Source organism: Montipora capricornis, chromosome 7 (assembly GCF_036669925.1).
Source record: "Montipora capricornis isolate CH-2021 chromosome 7, ASM3666992v2, whole genome shotgun sequence".
NCBI classification, from domain to species: Eukaryota; Metazoa; Cnidaria; class Anthozoa; order Scleractinia; family Acroporidae; genus Montipora; species Montipora capricornis.
Window position 1 is genome coordinate 22454540 of NC_090889.1, and position 23671 is coordinate 22478210.

Consider the following 23671-nt stretch of genomic DNA (forward strand, 5'->3'; position numbering starts at 1 on the left):
GTAGTAGCAGCAGCAGCAGCAGCAGCAGCAGCAGCAGCAGCAGTAGTAGTAGTAGTAGTAGTAGTAGTAGTAGTAGTAGTAGTAGTAGTAGTAGTCGCAGCAGCAGCAGCAGTAGTAGTATTGGTAGTAGTAGTAGTTTTAGTGCAGCAAATTACCTCCCAGAAGCTTTAAAATGGTCACAATTTAGAATTTCTCACACAGACAGAATTTCCTCACACAACATAATTGACAGCACCACAGGGAAGTACTGCTCAGTAACGTAGTCACTTGACGACTAATTTCACTCTTCCACATGCCCAATAATTATGATGATGATGATGATGATGATGATGATGATGATACTAATAATAATAACAACAATAACAAAATTGATAATAAAAGTCCAAAATGCTACAAGCACATTGTATAGCATAATCAAACAATCATTTTTGAAACTTTCACGTTAAGAAAGCCGCTAACCTCCGTTAAATGGGTTGGGTGGAAAATGTGCGACTTCCTTTTCGTTTTTCTACTCTTAAATCGACGCATTATCTCAAACTTTGTGGGTTTTCGTAGCTGCCTCTCCGCGTCGTCCGATTCTTGTAGCAATGGCGGCAACGTGGCCGTTTCTTCGTCAAGGTCGAGGTGCATTTCATCAGTGTGAAACTCTGCAAATGAAAAGTGCAAAACAATTACTGAGTGAACTGCGATGCTGTGGTCAAAGAGCTGGATTTTGCGTGCAAACTTCCATTCAACCAGCGGTGAAATTATAGCGCTTTGCCAAATCAAGAGAGCAGCTTTAAATTAAGTGTGCGTTTGGTGATTGGCTGAAAAAATCTCGTGCGTCATTCTCAGCCAATCGGTGAAAAGTTAGGTTTTCTCGCGCTTGACGCCGGCTGCACGTATTTGCTTTGAGCTGTGATTGGTTGGTCGGATTGTTTTCGTCTGTTGTGAAATTACTGATATGTTTTTTTTTTCGCGCCCACTCACTTGAGAGAACAGCAACATTGCAAATCAACTCGATGTGTCCAGGTCCCAGTTGTTAAAACGATGGATGGCGCTATCCGCCGGATAAATCACTATCCAGTGGATAAGTAATAGTGAAACCAATTGCGCTATCGAACGGATAGCGTTATCCACCTTTTGAACAACTGGAACCAGATATGCAGGAATATGAGATGCGCGTGCTGTAAAGCAAAACCAAATGTTCCCTAGTGCTTTTCCTTCGATACTCGAAGAGAAATTTCTTATCTCCGCGAGGACACCTAATATCCTCTATTTATAGAAGCAGAGAATGCTTGAAGTGAACAATTCACAAAAAGAGAGGCTGCAAAGCTAACCTTTTAATAACACATCATAGCACTTATCACAGACCCTGGCCTGGGTATAGTTCAGGTAAGCTAATGGAGCAGTGTTTTCAGAACACGAACCACATACAACCTGAAACACAACAGAAAAAAAACCGTTTAAAATAACTTGTACTTCGCATAGAGTGACCATTCCTCCCATCGAAAGACCAAACTTTGCCATCCGCAAGAATTATTTGTTTCTTCTATTTTGGTTCCCTGCTTTCAGAGTCTCCTTCATAGTTGATATTTTAACAAAGGGACGCTTATTTTGCTTTCAAGTATTGGACTTCGCCTTTTCGATTTCATCACGATTTTCTTTGGACCTCTCTTTGGAAATTTTCGGGATCCTCCCTTGCTTTTTCCACTTCAAATCATGGTACGCAACTATCAGTTTGCGCCGTGGTCTTCCAGCTAGATTAGACAGCGGTATTTATTCGTACTCACATTGCCGCATGCTCGACAGTGGTGTCTTCTGTTGATGGCTGTGAACGTTTTCGTACAACTCATGCACATTGTTACCCTGGCATCTGGAATCCAGACTGGGGCTTTCTCGCCGAGCTTGGTCGTCCCATCTGTTTCTTGCTCGGTCTGTGTATAGCGAAAGGTGGAAATCAGTTTTTTTTTGTGAAATATGAGTTTTTTTACGACAACTAAACCCGGGAGCCGAGTGGCGTATTTTTCGTATGTAACACGAGAGGTCATATTGGGCAACGAAATATTTGGTCGTCGGTCATGGTGCACGGACCTCTCTGCGCTAGGTCCGTACGCCATGACCTAGGGTCAAATATTTTTCCGTTTGGCCCTCCCACTCAGTCAATAAGTACGTAATATTTGAAGTGCGGGATAAAGATGAAACAGAGGTGAGGTCTCTTAGAGCCACCTGAAATATTCAGGTGGATTCAAACCTATGACCTCTGCGACGCCGCGGTGGCGACGCAGCTGAATTTATCAGGTATCTGTAAAGCTACGGTAATACGAGCAACAAAAACGCCCAACTACAGTAGTCTCGCACCATTGCTGCGAAACTAGTCGAAAAACGATGTTGCGTTTTACATCCCACACACAACCTGTCTCGCAAGAAAAAAAGTGTGTGGCAAGTTGCGTGAATTCAGGCCTCTGATTGGTCAGTTACGAGGTCACGTAAGCTTAATTGATCAATGAAAACAAAGATGGCGGTCGGCATTTGGCAGAGAAAACGTACTGCAGCCACGTATGACGTAATCACCACTCTTGTCAAATCAAGAGCGCTAGAAAAGTGATTTTGTTGCGAAACAAGTCGCCTTGGAGTGGTAAAACGGGCAGCATTTTGGATATTTTGTTGCAGCGATGTTGCGAGACAAGTTGGACGTTTTTGTTGCTCGAATTACCGTAGCTTAAGCGACAACTGCGGCTTAAATTGTCCAGATACGTGCGAGGACCAGTTCTCTCTTTCAAAGCTGGAGTAGTAAACATGGACAAAACTTCCTTACCACTCCTGCCGAATCATGTCTTGCTTTGGTCGCAAACGTGATCTTTCTTTTTGTCACTACGTCTATCGCTTTATTGAGAGCCTAAAAACAGAAAAGATGGCTCACTTGTGGCACGGTTTTAGCACCTGACAAGTGCATAACTAGCTTAAGTCAAGTCAAAAAAAGAAATAACATTTGATTTCATCAAACAAATTAATTACCGAAAGTTAATATCTATGAAAGCCATACATATATTTGAACTGCGGAGAGATGAATCGATTTGAGACGCTGATCTTAGCAGTTATTAACGTTGCTGCGCTAGAAATTGCGACAAATACAGTCGCATTTGCAACTGAATTTTCAAACATAAGGGTTAGCAGTTGCCACTTTGCTGCTACTCTTGGTAAAATAAATAAAGCTTTGAATTTTCTTTCAATCTGAAGATAGCCTAATAGTAGCGTAATTTAGCTGCGATGCTACGTGCACAACTCCATTCCTTCGATATCATTCGCCATTTTCAGCGGTTTCTTTACACACAAGTATTGTGGGCTCATATTTTGTTTTGCTAAACCGCTGACAGCACAATGCAGCGAGACGATTTTGCGACTAAATTTGCATACCCTGTCGCAAAATTACGACTGGATATTTCAAGCCCTACGTTACTTCAGCAGTAACAAAAGGGAAGCCTGAAAAATTCAGCCTTGAACGGGATTTGAACCCTGACCTCTGAGATATGCCAGTTGAGCTATCAAGCTGTCTGCTCGAGTAACGTTAATAACTGGGATGATCAGCATCTTAACTTATTTCATCTGTCCACAGTTTAAATATACATGGCTTTCATATGCATTAATTTTCGTCAAATTAAACAGGAAATGTTTTAGCTAATGAGAAAGTTGATTCGGCCTTCTCGCAATGATTGAATAAGATGTCGAACGTTTATCGCGCATAAAAAGGTGTATTTTACCGATCGTGACTCCGAAAAAATTCGAGTGCTTCTAGCAGCAAAAGCACCGATGAAGAAGGTCCAACGAGTCTTCAACGAACTACTAATAGGAAGAGGTTCGACTCCAGTCGGGAGCACTCGCACTTTTTCCGAGTATCCCCGAGTCACATTTTGATAAAAGAAACCTCTTCATTTTATTTTCTGTTTGAAGGTCAAATTTTCATAAGTACGCATGCTCAGAACGGAAACATTGTATTGTTGCGATCGTATTTTAACCGAGTATTTATGAGTCAATGAATCAATGAGTCGATGAGTCATGAGTCAATGAGTCAGTGCAGTTACCCTAACCCATAAAATGAAAGCTAAAATTTCAGAGAGTGCTTAGGCCTAATCACTGAAACGAGGGCTTAGGCTTAATCAATAAATTATTGCTATATTGACTGTGAGTCTCATTGACTCATGACTCATGATTCATGACTCATGACTCATTGACTCATTGACCATTTAACCGAAAGGTCGGTCTTAAATAGGTGTTTGAGAATGCAAATATCAGTGATGGATTGCCCAACATGATTTTGGCAGATAGGGAACCAAGCGCTAGGTACGAACAAGTATCCATGCGTCTGTGACGTAATAGAAAACACTGGATATTGATTGGCTGAGGCGTCAGAACTTGGTGAGTGGCGCCGTTCTAAAACTACAAATACCCATGCTCCACGTGCAGCACGAATTTCCGTGCATTTTGTTGCCGTACTCCACAAAACTACAACGTGAAATCACCAAATTTTAGGTTTGACGACAACGTGAGCATATAACAATGAACTATTCATTTTCTATCTTTACTTTTAAACCGTTCGTACCCATCCAGTTGCAGGATAGTCGTCCGTATTGTTTATGCGTGAACAAGACGGAATAATCATGAACTATTTGCGATAGCAATAAGTGATATTTTGGAGTGACATTTTCGTTGAAATGTGCCAGTTGCAAGCGTCAAGTCATGAGCTCCCCACAGGTCTATTTTAGTCAACTGTAGCAATGTCAGCAACTAGGGAATTTAAGAAACGACGACGGCTACGACTACGACATCGCCACAAAGCAATAATATCATTGGTTAAAAGAGCATAAATAATCGTGCTGTACGTGCAGCACGGATTTTACCAAGTATGTTAGCGGTCCTCTGCATAACGACGACGTGAAATCACCAAATTTGAAGTTTTGACGACAACGTAAGCATGCAACAGAGAATCCTTCATTCTCTATTTTAACTTTGAAAGCGCTCGTACCGATTTATTTTTAGGATACTTTGCCCACATTGCACGACGCGAACTAGACTGAATAATCGCGAAAGACTTACGATAGAGCCAAGTTAAATTTTGAGGTGACGTTTTCGTCGACCGTCGCCGTCGTAGATCTTAAATTAGGGACCTTCAGATTCTAGGACGAGGACGAGAACGAGTACGAGTTTTGACTGTTTGTTTTTAGCGAAAATACTAAGAAGATTTATAGCCCGTAAGATTAATCTTACTCCTTGTTAGCAGTATAGGTTTCTCAGTTATTCTTATTGCTGTTACCTGGGCCTTTTTGCTGATCGAAAAATGCCAAAACTGCTACCGTGTTGTTGACTTGTTTTGACACGACGACATTTTTGCAAAACCTCGTACTAAAAATGACGACGGTAACACGTTTTTCCCGCCAAAATGACGCTGGTTTGCGCGCGCTCAATGTTTTTCTACAAAAAAAATTGGGTACTCGTAGTCGTTTTCGTCCTAGAATCTGAAGGTCCCTATTCCCTACTGTCAGAGTTATGACACATACCTCGACCCATTCATCTCTTTCTTCTGGTGTGCTAAAACCAACAGAAACAAACAAGGTTATTCACCTTAAACTGTACGAAACAGAAAGCTTGGCCGGTCAGTTAGACTAGCACTGGAATATCAATTTATGAACTGTACCGCCATGGAAAAGGGAGAGCACAACCAAGATGATTTGTTTTAAATTCGCTGTCAATCTTGTGACACCTTTTTGAATCTCGGCTGTATTTTAAACTCTTCATAGTCCAAATTTAACACAAAGCGCGGAATTTTTGATTAAAATAAGAGACGTCTGAAGAAGAGCGAGCATTAAGTTAAGAAGAAAACGTCGAAAAAGAACGCAGCCAGAGCCAAAATTTCCCACTCGTACTCCAATCTGAATGCTTTAATTTGGAAACTCTCGCGCGCGCGTCCTCCCACGCACACGAAGTTCTTACCCGCTCACGAGTCACTCGAAGACTAGTCCACATCCCGCAGTACCTGCCCGTCTAAAGCTGCTTTTAAACCTCGACTCATTTCTCGAAAATGGCGCCGTAATTAACAAATTGAGGTTTTTACGTCAACTTTTAATGGCTGCTTTAACCTTTGATACGAAACACAAAACATCTGCATATTTTTTTCTCAAATAACACGAGCCCGCCGACAGTCCCGGCGTGACGCCGCGCGCCAATGCGTCACACACTAAGCGACTCCTGGAATGTCACGATGAACCTACCCGGCAGTGAGGGTGAATGATCTCGTAGTGCTGATGATGCTAAATTCATTGACAAAGTCTGGTGAATCTGGAACAGTCACCTAACAAACAAGGTGTGGAAAAGAGATTTACCTTCTTCTCTAAATGTGTACTATAATTATTTACATTCTTCTGATAGTATTTTCGCGCGCTACGTTAAGCAAATTTAGCCGGCAGTATTCCACAGTACGGCGCGTTAAATTTGGAATTTTGATGCAACATTTTCTAGCACGTTTTTCAAGTTGCTCATGTGAAATAAACTTGTGGAACTGTTTGAATCTTGCGAGCAACGGTTGCAAAATAGCTAATTATGAAGATTTACTCGTTTTTCAGATTTTTGCGCATGGTAATCATTTGCGGCAGTTGAATGTTCCGCTTGATTTCAACTAGTTTCCTATCCCGCGTGCTTCATTACCTCAGAGATATATAACAATTATTCTACGAGGGCGCGCGGGATACGAAGTGATAGATAACGCGCCTCCTTGGTTATAATCATTTTATATCCAGCAAAGCTCGAGTGGAATAATTGTTTGACTAAAACCTCCAGGATCAACAACTCTTGAACTGTCGACTAAAGCATCGATTTCTGCCTCGCTCAATTCCGGTCCACATCGGCTTTTGTCGTCCATTTTTTCTCAGAGCTGCAAAAATGTTTTCAGCTCGCTTTATTGCTGACGCGTTCCTTGACCATATTAGGTAAAGCAAGTACATGAAATGATAGCCTGTGTCCGGCAAGCCAATGAAAATGCTGGAAATCTGATAACCGTACGCCAGTTTTTAATAAAATGTCTCACTAACCTCGTTTTCTCGATTCGTACAGTAAGTTACGGATCATCTTTTTTTCCCCGTTGATTTATGGCCGAAGGGTGAATAAATCAACGGGAAAAAACACTCGGTCCGTTACTTAAAGTAGGGACCTCGAACCTCGGTTAGTAAGTGGTATACATCCGAAATCACGATCATCACATCTTTATTTACCCTCGGATTTTTAGAGTAGCTTGGTGAGGCTAATATCTCCGAGCAGTTATCCTCCCAACCACGATACACCACAGAAGACAGCCCACAACACCGGGAACTCCATGCCTTACCCTTTGCGAATAGTGCGCGGGTTCTTTCACGTCTCACAGAGTTATGAACATCGAGGGGTTGTGAGACGGGGCCTACGGTTTATAGTCCTTATCCGAGAAGAATAGAGAGTCTAACCATTTGCAGATGTCATTACAAAGGCAGCACTTTCTCCTCACTCAATCCCTGAGTGTCTGGCCGGAGTCGAACTCGCCACCTCCCGCATGGCACCCCGGTGGCGACATAGACCCTATGCAAAAATGGCTGCCTTTTAATTATTCTTTTGTTCATATTCAAAATAGCCCAACTAACCTCGTTCAGGATAACAAATTCTTTAGAGTTTTTGTCTCAAAAACGACCTTAGTTGGGCTATTTTGAATATGAACAAAAGAATAATTTAAAGGCAGCCATTTTTGCATAGGGTCTATAAAGGCAGGGTTCTGACTTCTTCTTTTCAACAGCGCGGTTTTAAAGCAATTACCGCGCATGAGTGACATACCTGCATCCCCAATAAAGGAAGCATTTTGTTGAGCTTGTACTGATTTCCACCAATGGGTGTGGTGTATAACAAAACATCAGTCAGCTAAAATTATATTTAAAAAAACAGGTCGTCTTAAAATTTTATTAAATTAGTTTCCATCTCCCTGTTGCTCAAGGGAAGACTATACAAACTAGTTAGTGTCTGGAAAGACACTAGGTTTTGCTAATCCCTTTTATAAATTTACGAGAATGCTACGTTTCGACAATTTCACTAAGAGCAACTTAAAACAACAATCGTCGTTTGGTCCAATTAAATGCGTCACGTGATCAAATATTCCCCAACTAAAATGATATAATTTACCAAAAGATATGAGATCATCCCATGTGCTCGAATGTGCCTGTTTGCGCCCACTTAGTTATCGTTATAAGCTTGCCTTAATAAAACCTAACTGTTTGTAAAGCATTTGACCATAGACTACCGCAGGAGCTTTCGGACACAATTGCAATCAAGCACGATTCGGGACATAGTCTGTGAAAAAAACTTGAGATTTATTCCAACCAAAAAAATTCCCGTTATTCTTATTCCATTACATCTCTTTACCCACCTAATTAGTAAATCTCAAGGTTAAAGACCCTGAGTGTTGTTGCGGCCGGAGTCGAACTCACGACCTCCCGCATGACAGTCCGGTGCTCAACCAACTGAGTCATCGCCGCGCGGTGACAGCATGATGGCAAATGATGACAGAAGACAATTTAATTGCCAGAAATATTTCACGCAAGTTAAGTGAGGAATCTTCTCTTACTAAGAATTAATCAAAAGCTTGTTTGCAAAATCAAATTTACAAACCAAAAAGAACATTCTCTCTTGCATGTCTTTGCGGCATAACTTCATCAACATTCCCTCTTTCAGATAATCCTGTTCAAAAAAGAAAGAGATTTACTTGAAATGAAAAGAGCAGTGTTAGTGTATTAGTTAAAATTCCCTCTACTTGAACTCTGGATGCATGCTTCGTATCGTCCACACGTGGTTCTGAATTGTAACTTTTTAAGCTACGTTAGTAACTCTCCAAACTGGATTATCATCAAACTGCTGAAAAGCCTCTCTTGTTTTGTGAACACGATTCCTTTCACGAGATAGCGTACGCGCCACGTCTAAAGGGGACCTCGACTCTATCACAGAATCAACTTAAGCCTGGGACTGAGGGAATAACGTTAACACGTCACAAATATTCAAGATGGCGGCGCCCACAAATTTTAAAACAAAAATAGGCGATTCTAAAACTCTTTTATTGTGGATAAAAACGCTTTCTTTTTTGCCGTTGGAGTGAAGGTCTCTTGAAGACAATCACTTTGTCTCGCACAATTGGATTGTAGCAATAATTAAAGATTATTAAAAATAAAACATCAAGTGAACATTACTAACCCTTCCTGCTTTCACGATCTCTGGATTTCCGACAAGCATGTTTTGCAATTTCAGCAACTGTTCAAAACTGTCCTGTTCAACGAAAAAAAAATTACTGTAAATCGTTCAGTTTCACAATCTCACTTTGCAGCAAAAAGTTCATTGGAGGACGGTGCCTATTAATTCATAGGTATTTTGCGTGATTCACGAATATGCGGGAAAAGCAAATCTTAACAAGTGTTATTGAAATCCAAAAAGAAAATTGAGGGTAACCACGCATTTTTCAGATAATTAGTCAACAATATTTGTAAAAAGCTGTAAAATGAAAACCAATGTATGTATGCTCCGAAAAATGCACGGTTGCCCCCAATTTTTTTTTTGCATACCAAGGGCACTTTCTAAGTTCTACTTTCTCTGCATAATTTTAAACCGCGCAAAAATATCCCTGTATAAGTAAGCACCTCCCATAGGAAACCCGAGTATCTCGAGATGCGCAGAACGTATGCGCAATAACAGTGGTAGCTATTGTCCTAAAGGGATATGTGAAAGATATGTCATTTTCTATACCATGCTGCATTAGGTTTGGTGGACGGAGCAGAATGGCGTGGGGTGATTTTCACCACCTAAAGTTAAGGCGATCCAGTGTTGGATCGAGAACAGGCAATTGAAGGTTATGTTGTACCAACACGTGGAAGATAAATAGAATTTCTGTGCAACGACAACCGGGATACGGCAGCACCACAAAACAATAACTGAGTTAGTTCAAGGACCAAGCTTCCGCGAGTCTTCTATAGCACAATAACACAGCAGCCGAAAAAGTAATTAGAAATTCGTATTTTGGTTCCTGCAAGGAGCAATGACTCGGATTTTCCGAGAATCATCGAGTTATCATCGACAAGACAAGGTACATAGGTATTTTTGCTTCATAAGGGCAAAATAACCGTTCTACACCTGCGACACGCATTTTACTTCATTCCTTTGCCGTTCTCTGAAAAACCACAGCGTGAAATAATCAAATATCACGTTTTGACGACAGCGTGAGCATACAGCTGTGAATCCATTGTGCCAAACCGTTCGTATTAACCCAGTTACAGAGTTTTCCTTGACAACCCCACTTGTCAAGGAAAACTTGCCGACTGTACACACTTGCAAGTTTTCCTTGACAAGTTTTCCTTGGTAGTGTAAATGGAAAATATGACAAGTTTTCCTTGACAAGTGCACTTGACAGGTAATTTACACTAGCAAGTATCGTCCTTGACAAGTTTTTCCTTGACAAGTGTCCTTGTCAAAAAACTAGCATGCTAGTTTTGAAAACTTGTCATATTTTTCCATTTACACTGCCAAGGAAAACTTGTCAAGGAGAACTTGCGAGTGTAAATGAGGCTTTAACGAGTGGAATAATCTCGAAGAGCAAGTTTAATCACTTTTAAAGGGCCTTTTCGTTCACACCGCCGTCACTTTAACGAGGTAAAATACTCGTGCTGCACGTGCAGCACGAATTTCCGTGCATTTCTTTGCCGCACTCCACAATACAACAACGTGAAATCATCAAACTTTAGGTTTTGACGACAACGTGAGCATAATTATAACAATGTTCATTTTCAATTTCTACTTCAAATCCATCTGAACTAATACTGTTATTGGATACTTCGCCCCTATTGTACAACCTGGACGTGATAGTATAATAGCGAAATACTAACAACAAAGCAAAGTTATGTTTTTAAGTGACGTTTTTGTTGAATTTGTCGCCGTCGGTGCTAAAACGTCGCATGGAGCAACGACGGAGTTGAAGGTTTGCGGAACGTCATCAAATCAGAACTGAACTTCGACATTCCAAGTTGTTTCGCCTATTTGATTGCAAATGGTGCTTACCAGTTTCTTCATGGACTCGTTGATGTGCGTCGCAACCTCTGACACGATCTTTAAGGTAGCTGCAGAACAGAAACAATAAGGAAAACAAACGAATTACCGACGCAACACATCAGTTACACAGTAAATGCAACCATTTGACACGTATATCGATATTTGAACAAAACATCTCACCGTACGGATGCACGATATAAATATCGATATTTGAACAAGATATCGCACTTGTCAGTATCCCACCGTCCGGATGAACGATATGAATATCGATATTTGAATATCATATCGCACTTCTCAATGCACGGTACAAACATCGAACTTTAAAAGAGGTATGACAGCGGTAAGATTCGCAATACGAACATCGATACATAAACGAAGTAGATCGCATCATCTCTAAAGATAACGATACACTAAAATAGACTCCATGAATCGATCAAAACGAGTGTCCTGGCCCTTATAGCGAAACAATAGAGAGATTTGGCAAAGCGTTTTACGAGAAACGGCAAGCGTTAAAAGCATCAGGAACGGATCAAAATTTCATTGTTCAACTTTTCTCCCCCTTTTCTGAGGTTGCTTGATATCTATTGCTTCTCGTGGAGGAAATGAAGAATTGGCGGGAGATTTTTAAGGCGCGAACAGCGCAATGGGCCAATCAGAATTCAAAGCAATTTTCTTACTTGCTCAAAGAGCGGGAAACGAACGCTTGTAAATCGTTTTTGGTTTTTTGTTTCTCGTGAAAGGAAAAAGTGGCGCGAAATTCTTAAACTAATCACTAAGTAGCACTTGAAGCAGGGGTTTGGAAACTTTTGTAAAGTAGCGGACATATTTCTGAAAGCACCAGAGGTGACATTTTTTTAAGCCTTGCGAGTGCCGAAGGCGTTAGCCACCTAGGGGGGGTCTGAGGGAATGCCTCCCCTCCCCCCTGCCCCAGAAAAATTTTAAAATAGAAAACTCAGAAAAGCTGTTTCCAGTGTTTCTGGAACAAATAATCAGTTTTGCAGGCAAGGCTGGAGTTCACTCAAGATTCTCTTTAAAAAGTAAAAAATAAAATAAAATAATAACTTACTCTCAGTGTCTGCAAACTCTTCAGAATCCTTAGGCAGATGCTTGAGATAGTCTGAAAAGGAATTAAACGTCATGAAAATCTCAAACTTTTTACACGAAGTTTTGTTATATAGCTGAATTTTTCCCCCCAGCAGCACGCGCTCTCATTGGTTACTTCGAGGTCACATGACATCTAACAATGCAACTGTTTCACGCCAAAAGTCTTTGAGCGAGCAACAGTGCAAAATCTGTGACGTCAGTGGGTAACATTGCACTGTTACCCGCGAATAGGGAACTTAAGCAACGACAACGGCGAAGTCAACGAAAACGTCACAAATGTGCATATTTAGTAGGCAAAAACAATAGCTTTGCACGCCCTGCACGTGCGTTTTTCACTTTTGTCCATTTCTTTGCCGTCGTCAGCAAAACAACAACGTGAAATAGTCAAATTTCAGGTTGTAAGGAGAACGTCAGCACTTGACGCTAAAGTTTCATTTTCTCCCCTAAATTAAGCGCCGTTCCGACCAATGTCATTTTTGAGGAACTACCACATCCTTGTCATATAAGAAGGGTTCACATGTTTACAAAATGATTACAATGACGCGAATTTATATTTTGAGATGACGTTCTCGGTGCCGTCGCCGTTGTCGTTGCTTAAGTTACCTAATGTTAACCGACGGCCGCCGTTGCTGTTGCCGCTGCACGTTTTTCTTTTTGTGCTATATAATCTCAATGTTTCCCTCATTCTCGGGAAACAAAATGAACTGTTTCCCTCAGGACCAGTCATTAAGTGTTTAATATCATCCACTCTGTGACCATCCATGTCCTTGCATTTGCCACAAACATGAAAACGACCTCATTATAGAAAAATTGTTTCCTAACACAGTTGCACTGTCACTGATAATGCGAAAGTTATCATCATCATCACCATCATCTCATCTCTACCCTCTTCTAAATTGAGGTAATTAGTTAAGACTGGACTTCATCCAGGGGTCTACGGTCATCACCTGTAAAAAGTGTCTCAATAGGTCCATTCTCATGGTTTCATTTCCTTCTACGATTGGGCCTTCCCGGCCTCAGAATGCCAGCCGTTGCAAGCACACTTGTTTTCTGGATTGTTCCGAAAGATACATCTCTTCCCTCCCAATATCATTCTCGTTACCAGAGCATCGGATCGACTTAAGGCTCTGGGAAACTCTGTGTAGGAGAACATGCGCTGTAGGGTTCTTATAGCCAAAAATTGGCTATTTGAACCTTGCGGCGCCTGCTCACTCCTCGTGCGAACATGAATGCACCAATTAGAGACGCTTTTGACTGTTCTTCACGAAAACCAATGAGAAGATACTTTTGTTTCAGGGTTTCCCAGAGCTCTTCTCTCCCTCAGTCAAGAGAAGAGCTCTGGGGTCAAGATTGTCCCAAATATTTAAGGAACAGTTCCACAGTTTTGCGCATGTCCAAGCTTTGGTGCTACAACAAGTTGCAAAATTGTTGAGACACTTTCATTAAAAAAACACCTTTTCTAACTTCCAATACTCGGCGTATCTAGAATTTAAACCTTTCCCACTTCCTCTCCCCTCTCCCCCTTTCAATGTTGACTGCTTAAGTTCCCAACATTTTTTTGTCTCGCTAGCAACACTGATAAGGGGGGAGGGGGCCTGCAGTGTGAGAGATAATAGGGAAATTAATAACGCCCCAAGAAGGTGAAGTGTCTCCACTATTTTTGCAACTTGTTGTAGCAGTAGTAAATTTTACGGTGTTATCCTGAACCAGGTGACGTTCGTTAATTACAGAGAGCATTAAAGGAAATACACAGAATGACTGAGGACCAAATTTGGTGTAAGATTCTGTGGGTTTATACAGAAAATATCAAATCCAGTTTTGACCAACGAATTTGTTGTACGTGCCTAACGTTTTATTCTATGCACGAGTTGTCACAACGAGCGAGTAGTCTGCTAGCTTCCGTTTCCTTCATCAGTGCTTTTGATTGTTTCAATAACAATGAAATTAAATAGGCTGACGTGATAGTTTGCTCATGCGCAAAGACGTGAAACCCTCCCTTTAATCATCACTATCATCATTTTCTCATCTTAAATTAAAATCTTGAAACCTCAAAACACTTTGCTACTAACCTATAAGAAGCAGTCTGTAGCTCGGTATCCTCTGAACAGGTTTCAGCATATAAGATGAGAGAACCAGGCCGTGGCATCGTTTACTTGCCTACAAAAAAATTATTATCACAGATCTAGAATGCCCTGTGCACATTTACCCGTGTAGGGTCGTACCTCTTGTTGAACACTATATTCCTTTGGCCGCATCCAGGTGATCTGGTGACGTAATTTGGAGGACTGGGAAGAAAATTTTAACGCCGTATCGTACAATCGTGCGCGGCCTTAACTGTTGTTTCCAAACTCCCTGCAGTATTGCCATCGCCAAAACTCAACAGATCATTACGTGTCTACCACATTTCCTGTTACTGAATGAACATTCAAGTAGACCCGACAAGATCTAACCTCGCCTCTGCCACGTTGAATTCGAAAATAAGGCCGCGCGCAGTTGTGGGATACGGCGTCAAAATTTTTCTCCCCAGTCCTCCGAATTACGTCACCAGATCACCCGGATAGTGTCGTACTTCCTATTGTTTTCTGTGCAAAATCCATTGTTATCTTTGTCCATTCTATTGTTCTTTTGGCCAATCCTGAAGCGCTTTCAATGACGTACGACACGACGGTTTGGTTATGACGTCATCGTACGAAATCGTAAGGTACGACCGTCCGTCCGTACGTTCAACTTTTCATGTGAGCCAATAAGCGAAATGTCGCACTGCTGGACCACGGCTGGACCCCGCTTTTTGGTGGGAAGTTGCATGGCCAGTAGTAAAACAAGCAAAAGTTTTGAAGACAACCAAAAACCAATCTAACTATTTTTTTCAATACGTCGTACAACGAGGAAAGAAGAGAAAGACATACAGAAAGAGGAAAAAAACAGAAAGCAGGCAACGAGTAAGCGATGCTGAACGTGAAAGAGAGGGACTGTGACCATGAGAAAACAGGTGAAATATCAGTGACAAACAACGAGAGAGAGAGACAGAGCAAGAAGCAGCCCGAATAAAGAGACAAGATTATCGTGACAAGCAGCGGAAGAAAGAGCTAGCACGAGCAGGAGACAACCGGCTGAATGGTCCCGAAAAACGGCGAAAAGACTGCACGAAAGGGCACAAGAAACTGGACTAATTTACAGCAATGAGAAGGCCGGAATGGTCGAATGGTGAGTAGACTAGTTATAAAAATATCTGAAAACAAAAAACATATGTAAATAAATTTGAGGAGCTCCGCTTTTAGCCTTTCCTTAGAAATATATATAATAGATCTAACCAATCATTACATCGGATAATCACAAATCACCTGGAATTGGGTAACTAAATTGGCAAACTCAGCATTCTCTTTCACTGTGACTTGAAACACATCCATTGCTTTATCATAGCCATTAACATACTGGGTATACATCTGTTTCAAGAAAGGAATAAATAAAAATATGATAGTAAGTACTGTAAGTAAGTAAACACTCGATTTAATGAGGGTAGCAGCTCATATCGTTGCAACAATAATAAACATACATGTGGCCCTCACTCCCTCAGAATTCATACCAGACCACAACACCCGGAACTCCACGCTCTCCTCTTTCCGAATAGTGTGTGTGGGATCTTTAACTGGAACTAACCAGAAGGTTGTGAGACGGGGCCTACGGTTTATATTCCTTATCCGAAAAGACATGAGAGTCTAAGCATTTGCAGATATCATTACAATGGCAGCACTTTCTCGTCAGTTACTTTAAGACCAGGAGTATTGGTCTGGTCAGAGTTGAACTCACGACCTCCCGCATTCATGGCAGCCCGATGCTCAACCAACTGAGCCAACCGATCAGCAGTCCAAGAATGTGAGAAAGATAATGTGGAGATGCCAGTGACAAAGTCATTGTGTTGGTGATGCCCAGAGCGGTTTTCAATTGAGTGTCGAAATCATTTAGCAAATTGCTTTGGTTTTGCATTACTTCAATCAGTGATTGGTTCAAAGTTCTCGGGCCACTTTTTCAACCAATCAGAAATGAAACCGAAACCAATCGTGGCTCGCACGTGCACCTTTTCCCGCGCTTTGTGTCGGCTACGTGTAAATACTTCAAGTTTTTATTGGTTTACTGGATTGTTTCCTTCATTTTTGATTGGCTAAAGTAATTACTTTGGTTTTGGTTTTAGGACACTCGATTGAAACTTGCTCTAATGATGGCAGTGATCATGATAATGTCCATGAAGACGACAACGATTATGCTTTGATGAAGCACACGATGTTTTTGAAGTTCATTTTTTGATGAAGACAATACGTGTTTCGGATGAGAAATCATCCATCATCAGTTGTACAGTTACAAATAAAATGCAAATATGCAATAAATGCATTGCAGGATAATGATGTTTATGGGATGACAAGTTGCTGTTGATGATGATGACAATGATGAATTGTTGGTGGGGGTGGGGGTGATGACAATAATTATTGCAACTGGCAATGAGAAACGATGGTTCAGATGACAATACAAAAACATTATTGGAAAGAGAATGCCATTTAAATGACAATGCAACAATGATGTTGATGATGATGAAAATGACAATGAAGTTCATAAATATCTCAAATGTTCCAAGAAAGGAACTACACCGTGGCTGAAAAAATGAGAACTACTTGGAAAAGTCCCCTCAACAGGTCCTTCCATGTAATGAGACTCTTGCATTTTTTTACCTTCAAAAAGAGTCTGTAATACATGTAATTTTATGGTCTTTGCAAACAATATACCTTTAAAAAATGTCCGTATTTCTTGATTATGTCACCAATTCTCTCATGCTCTTCCCTGAAAGAAATTTTAACACAATGAAACTTTCAAAAATGCTATTCTTATCAGCATTGCTATTAAAAACGATAGTAATAACATTTTCTAATAAAAATTATTTTGTACCAAGTGACCATCCTTTCTTCCAGTTCCTGCAGAAATCTTGAATCAAGCAAATAGATATTCTCTAAATCCCGGAATATGTCAGACAAAACAGAGTCGGCCACAACATTAGCTGCCTTGATAGTGCCATAGCACTCCTAAAGAGGAAAAGAACAATATAAAAGTAAAATGTAATCTTGGTTTTCACTGATGCATGTGGTCAGCATTTGCTGTCAACATCATACGGCAAAAGGAAGGAAGGAAGCTACTCATCATAAAGAGTGGAATCAATAGTAAGTGTTAGTCATTAGTTCTTATTTTATCCTCAGAGATATTAGCATGTTTGATCATTACAATTTTAAATTCAAGTTTAAATAAGTTAATCGAATAACGTTGTATAAAACACCTTACTATAAACCCCCTTTTTATCATTTTCATGCCTGACAAGACTGATCCTTTGTAATCGGAGTGTGGGTTCTTTTACATTGTACATCCCACTGAGTTTTTTATCACTGAAGTGACAAGAAATTGGCCTTACAGTTTTATCACCCGGATAATCCTTTGTCCTAAAATGAAGTACAATGAATTGCAGATTCATTGCCGATACAAAGAACGCACTTTCTTTGAGTTGTGTAAAGACCACGAGTGTTAGTTGCATAACAGCAAAAATGTATAAACTTACCTCAAAAACAAGTTTTAAGGCATCCACAAATGAACGTTCAGTAGAAAGAATTTCATGGGCAATGTAGTAAGTTTTTGGCTTTGGTGGACCCTGTTGGCCCTATTGACAGAAAAATGAAATACTGGGTAATTTTACAAAATAATTAAATGTTATTAATAGAGGCTGGGTGCTTGCATAACTAAGGGCTGATGCCACCAATCCCCAAGCTGGGAACTCAAGGTATTACACCACACAAGCCTGCCTTACTGACAACCTGGCCAGGGTACCCACCCAGGGTACCCACCCACCGAACCCAGCCACAAACTGAACAGCCAAACAAAAAACATAATCGCACAGTGGAATTAACAAAAGAAAAAGAAAGGAAAATAAATAAGTAAGTTAAAGGGGGGAAGGGTAGGAGGGGAATCATCAGAAAATGCAAACTTCACAGTATACCATGGACAGTAAGCAGCTATCAGAGGCACCTTCTTTATGCTCTTGGCCCATGTGTACCAGGTCAGACAGGAGCAGGCCATGGGAACTGACGACGTTAAAGTCACGGCAATGAACATGACTTGTACCAGTACAAGGAGGAGTTGCGTTTTTGCAAACGTTGGCCATGTAGCACTTATATTTGAAAAGACTTAACTTATTAGAGTGCAATGTGAAGCGCTAAGTATCTACCCCATATGAACCATGTGAGCGTTAGCCCTACTGATGGAAATGGGCCCACACAAGGACAGAGAAAAACTTTGACCAGGGTGGGAAATGAACATTTGCAAAACATAATCCCTCCTAATATCCCTCCTTTGCAGCCATCTTTCGGGATGTCACACAGCGCTCCCCGAAAGAAACAGCTGCTCACATTGGAAACACATTCCTTTCCCATTGTTTTGAAAGTCTATTAAAACAACCAAAAAGGTAAGCCAATTGAGTGTGAGGAAAATCATTCATTGCAATTTTCTGGCAGCCCCATGTAGGTATTTAGGTTGAAACACCAAAAAAATCTTGAAAGAGTATTTATTTTCGGCGGCAATAGTACCCATAATTTTGCAACAGTATACAGTACTGGAAACTATTTGTGTATTTGCCTGGTTTCTGGCCGCAGATCGAATCTGTGTTTTGACCTAGGCAAAACTTCATCTACCATACGATCACGCCAAAACGCAGACTGCAGACTTTGCAGACCACGCAGACCAGGGGTAAAATATGGTGTTACCCTCAATATTATTGAGAGCTAACCGTAAACAGGCTAAGCTGAATATTATTTAGGCCTAATTAGGTTAAAGGGGCTAGGTCACGCAATTTTAGGCAATTTCAGCACTGATCGAATGGTCATAGAATTAACTAAAATATCAAAATAACTGTTCAAAACTATAGAAGAAGGCAGGGAAGCCAATAAGGGACACGGATGGACAAAACTGGAGAGGATTGAAATGGATTGAATTTGGGTAAATTTGAAAAACGTCGGCCCACCGTTTTTCAAAATTACATCAGTCTATATTAAAATACCATTTACAAAGCTGGAAAATCATTCTCAGTTGTTATGTGGCCATGATTTTGAAAATGAAAGACTCTTGCTCTGCCAATTTGATGTTTAGAGCTCATAATTAACAAAATTAAACAAAATTACCTAAAATAGCGTGACCTAGCCCCTTTAACAGAATGTTATTTAGGCCTAATTCAGGCTAATTGAATTTTCATTGTACAGACGGTCTGCACAGTCTGCAGTCTGCGTTTTTCAGTGTCCCTCTACCATAACAGAAAGCCTTGCTTTTACCTAGGTCTTTTACAGACGCAGTCAGATTTTGACTAGACGTTAATTTGCTTTGGTTTAAGCTCTGTTTTCATGCATAATGGCAGTTGAGAATACATGAAATTAATAAAATTGCATGTACAGGAAGACTTGATTTTGAAGTCAGTAAAAATATCGAATAATGTGATTATATTAACATCCTTTCATTCTTTCAGTTCTCTACTTATTCTTGAACTCATGGTGAATGTGGTGGCTGTGAAAAATACACAAGACAGACCTGCACATATGTGGTCATCAAGAGCATTAATGAAATGAGACGTATTATTGGTCGAGTTGCTCAATACAGTTCCAGAAAATGGAACTGTAGCTGTGATTGGCTCAACCCGAGAAAGGAATTTGGTTCCAATGTGAGCAGCCATTCCTTTCGGGGAAGTGTTGCGTGACATCCTAAAAGACACCTGCGAAGGAGAATATTATTGACTGCAAGGAAGTGCCGGTTTCCAACACATGAATGTGTAAACCCGTGCATGTTGCTTGAGCTTATGTTTGCATAACTATAGTGAAACCTAAGCTTTAGAGACTTCTATTTGAAATTTACTCAATTTCTTAAAAAAATAACAGGAACCTCACCTTTGGTGCATGTTGTTCGACATCAGAATCTGAGTCAGACTCCAAATCATTTCCAGGTGACATCAGGGCAGGCACAGCGCTGTCACTGCTGACAATACTGATCCTATTAACAGGAGGCGGGGGTCGAGGAGGGGCTATCTTACGTTTAGAGCCAGATTCATTTTCCTTGTCGCCCTCTACAAATATCTCCAGGTTGTGTGGAGTAACACCTGGTGGTGCAGAAATAGCTACCTGAGGTACTAGAGCATTTACCCTTCTCCGAGGAATTGGAGAAGGTGACCCATCATTTGCTAAAGGAGAATCAGACGTCTCTGTGGCTTGAGCCAATTTTGATGTTTTTCTTGGGACAGGGCTTGGTGGTGTTCCTGGCTCTTTGCTTTCAAACACAGATGTTGCTGTCTTACTACTCTTCCATGGAACAGCACTTGGTGAGGCTTCATGTACCTCAATTTTTGGTGAAGGCCATTCTGGAACTTCATTTTTGCTCCCTTTTCTAGGAACCGGTGTTGGTGAACTTCGTGATTCATGAATGATAGGTGAGACATCACCAACAGCAACTCGCATCCTTGGGACAGGTTTTGGAGACTCAGTTAAAGAAGAATTAGACTTATCCTTTTTATCAGAATCAAGGCTCGTCCTTGGTGGTTTAGGTGGAGGGCCTAGTGTTGTAGCCATAATGGTCTCATTCTCTTGCCGAGGAACAGCATAGATGCCATCACTCCCCTGAGCAAATGAGCTAGCCCCTTCTGTCGTGCAGTCAGCAACAGGAAGTGCTTTGGGAACACTGGGGACAGCATACAGCCCAACATCTTGCACCAAAATTGGTTTTGGAACAGAATATTGATTTTCTTGAACAACACAGCGTGCTGCAACCACACATGGAGTACTATATATATTTTCGTTGTCATCATGATAGTGATGAACTGAAATTACTTGACGCGGCACCCTATATATGGCTTCATCATCTGATACACGCTGCACCGGATGTGGTGTTGAATAAACCGCAGCTTCATACTTACTAAAAGAATGGGACCTTCGAGCATGACTGTCCATACTTTTCCTCTTCTCCTCAATTTGTCGTTTTTTCACCATTAAATCAAAGTCAACATTCTCATAAGTATGCTTTCTTTGCTTGCTTTTAAGATTCACCCCATTCAGTGGCACAACCTCAGAAGAAGGTGGTTCCATTTCATTTTCAGTTTCATTGTCTTTTGAATCTGGTTTGCAATTGCTATCAAGTACTTCAACATGTGTAGCAGTGACCTCAACATCTTCAAATCCTCCGGAACAATCGCCAACATCACTTAAAGGAGTAGCCAAAGCATCCTCTGCTGTTTGCAACAAACTGCCTTCCATTAAAGATTCTGATGGGTTTTCTTCTATTGTTATTTCTTCAAGCACTGCAGAACCTGATACAGAATCTATATTGTTTGTTGATTCTTCAACTAGTTCCCTTTCAGTAACATCTTCATCCACTTCTGAATCCAGAACATATTCCCCCGACTTTTCTTCTTGATTTATTTCTTCATCAGCAGTCTCATATTTCTCTTCTGGCAAGAGGTCATCTAAATTAGAATGCACCTCAGCTGCATTCACCAAAATATTATCTTCATGTTTGTCCCCTCCTTGTTCTATCAGAACTTCAACATCCTGTTTGCTTACAACTTCACTCTCCAACAAAGAAGAATTGTCTTCCAATTCTTCCTTTTCTTTTGTTTCACTTTTGTCATCGGTCTTTAACTCCAATGCAATTTCCTCCACAGCCTCAGCATCAACCTCAGCCTTGCCTTCTGTCACTGCATGATCACTCACTGAAACAAAAGTCCCTTCTCTGATGGGTTCAGCGATGATAACTTCTCCATTGTCTCGTACCTCATTCTGTACCAAGTCTGTAGACGTATTAACTAAGATCTCATCACTTTCAAACTCATCATATTTGGGTCCACTGACTTGCGTGAACAACTGGACATCAACTTCTACTGACACTTCATGCTTAAAATTCTCCTCGGTTGACTCCTCAACCACCACGCTTCCAACAGTCTTTTGATTTACATCTTCGCCATATTCATGCGAAAAAGCTAAAACACTTTCTCCTGTTCTATCACTATTTTTACCACGATTTTCCATGTCTGGTTCAATCGTTTCAGCAACAACATTTTCATAATCATCTTCGCTTTTGATGTTTTCAGTCATTTCAACTCTATCTTCACATGCTCCACTATCAACATTACTGTCTCCTGCACCACATAACTCACTAAAATCCTCTGATTTCTTCCCATCCACAGTTTCAACAAAATCATCTTTGACTGTCCCTGCTACATCATCAAGTTTCTTCTCTTCCTGGTCCTTGATCATAGTCACTGAACATACTTCCTCAAGAACAACGCTGTACACAACTTTAACATTTTCGTTAGAATCACTTTCACTCAAGCTTTCCTCACCAGAAAACTGTCTCTTCAAAACATCATCAGCACCATCACTAGCAAAACCTTCCTCATTGCCTTTTGAGTCCAACAAAGGAGTATTTGCTTTGTTCAATACAATGGCTCTTTCAACAAAGCTATCTTCTTCTTCTTCTTCTTCTTCTTCTTCTTCTTCTTCACTCACAGCCCTGGCTTCAAATTCTAAATTCTCCAGTGGATCAGGGGACTCTTTTCCAGAAATAATATCACAGGGCAGAATTTTGTTATCACTAGAGATTGTCTTTGATTCTGATGAAGATAAATCGTTTTCATGCAATTCGAGATCCAGGTCTTTTTCAAGGCCATTCACTGTTCCACCATTTGTGTTTGTTGGAACAAGCCTGCTGGGGATTTGCTCCTCTGGTGAACTATCTCCAGGAAATGTCAATGGCTTATTGCTTGGATAATGTCCATTCGTAGGAACACTAATTTCAGATACTTTTTCTGTACAATTTCCTTCCTCTGCATTCAAATCAAACTGCAAAGCTAGATCATTGGTTTGATCAGAACAAGATACTTTCTTGACTTCTTTCTGAACAGCTGGTTGAATTTCACTATCTACAATACTAACATCCCGTTGCAAAGATTTTCTTTTTGGGACATAATTCTTTGGTTTTGGAGGCACTGGCGGTTTTGGTTTTTTCCCGACAGTGGTTGCCTTTAAGTTATCTGGCACAGATGTTTTGCGCCCAAGCGAGCTTCCCCGAGGGGGAGGGGGTGGTCTTGGCTTCTTTTTCTTTTGGTCTGTAACCTTGTTCTGTTTTGTTGGCAAGCTGTTGCTGTTTACAGGCTTTGAAGGAGCGATAACTTGACTCTTCTCCTTTTTTCCAATTGGAGGACTTGAGTCATTGGATTGACTGTTACTGAGTGTTCCATTCTTTTTGTACCTCCTTGGTGGGGGAATAGGCGTTGATGATGACCTGTAAAGGCCACAATGTGAGAGAACAAATTTACTGCCATATTAAAACAGGGTTCTTGCTACTCCTTGAAGTCCTTGAAAAGCCCTAGAATTTAAGTTTGGACTTCGAGGATGCTTGAAAAGCCCTTGAAAAAAAGGATTTGATGGGAAACTGC

The 23671-nt window shown here is 40.8% G+C and overlaps 1 protein-coding gene across 1 annotated transcript in view; it reads right to left on the minus strand.

Annotated features, from left to right (window-relative positions):
* Positions 1–23671, minus strand: part of LOC138056461 (uncharacterized) — a 31975-nt gene that overhangs the window by 5147 nt on the left and 3157 nt on the right. The window contains exons 4-20 of the mRNA XM_068902264.1: positions 20136–23517; positions 17771–17869; positions 17113–17246; positions 16953–17007; positions 15519–15620; positions 14247–14334; positions 12140–12190; positions 11083–11141; positions 9232–9303; positions 8656–8724; positions 7828–7911; positions 6246–6325; positions 5535–5565; positions 2798–2878; positions 1773–1916; positions 1320–1419; positions 460–647 (exon numbers count right to left, since the gene is read on the minus strand). Coding sequence (XP_068758365.1) covers positions 460–647; positions 1320–1419; positions 1773–1916; positions 2798–2878; positions 5535–5565; positions 6246–6325; positions 7828–7911; positions 8656–8724; positions 9232–9303; positions 11083–11141; positions 12140–12190; positions 14247–14334; positions 15519–15620; positions 16953–17007; positions 17113–17246; positions 17771–17869; positions 20136–23517 — 4819 coding nt within the window. The remainder of the gene's footprint in view (positions 1–459; positions 648–1319; positions 1420–1772; positions 1917–2797; positions 2879–5534; positions 5566–6245; positions 6326–7827; positions 7912–8655; positions 8725–9231; positions 9304–11082; positions 11142–12139; positions 12191–14246; positions 14335–15518; positions 15621–16952; positions 17008–17112; positions 17247–17770; positions 17870–20135; positions 23518–23671) is intronic.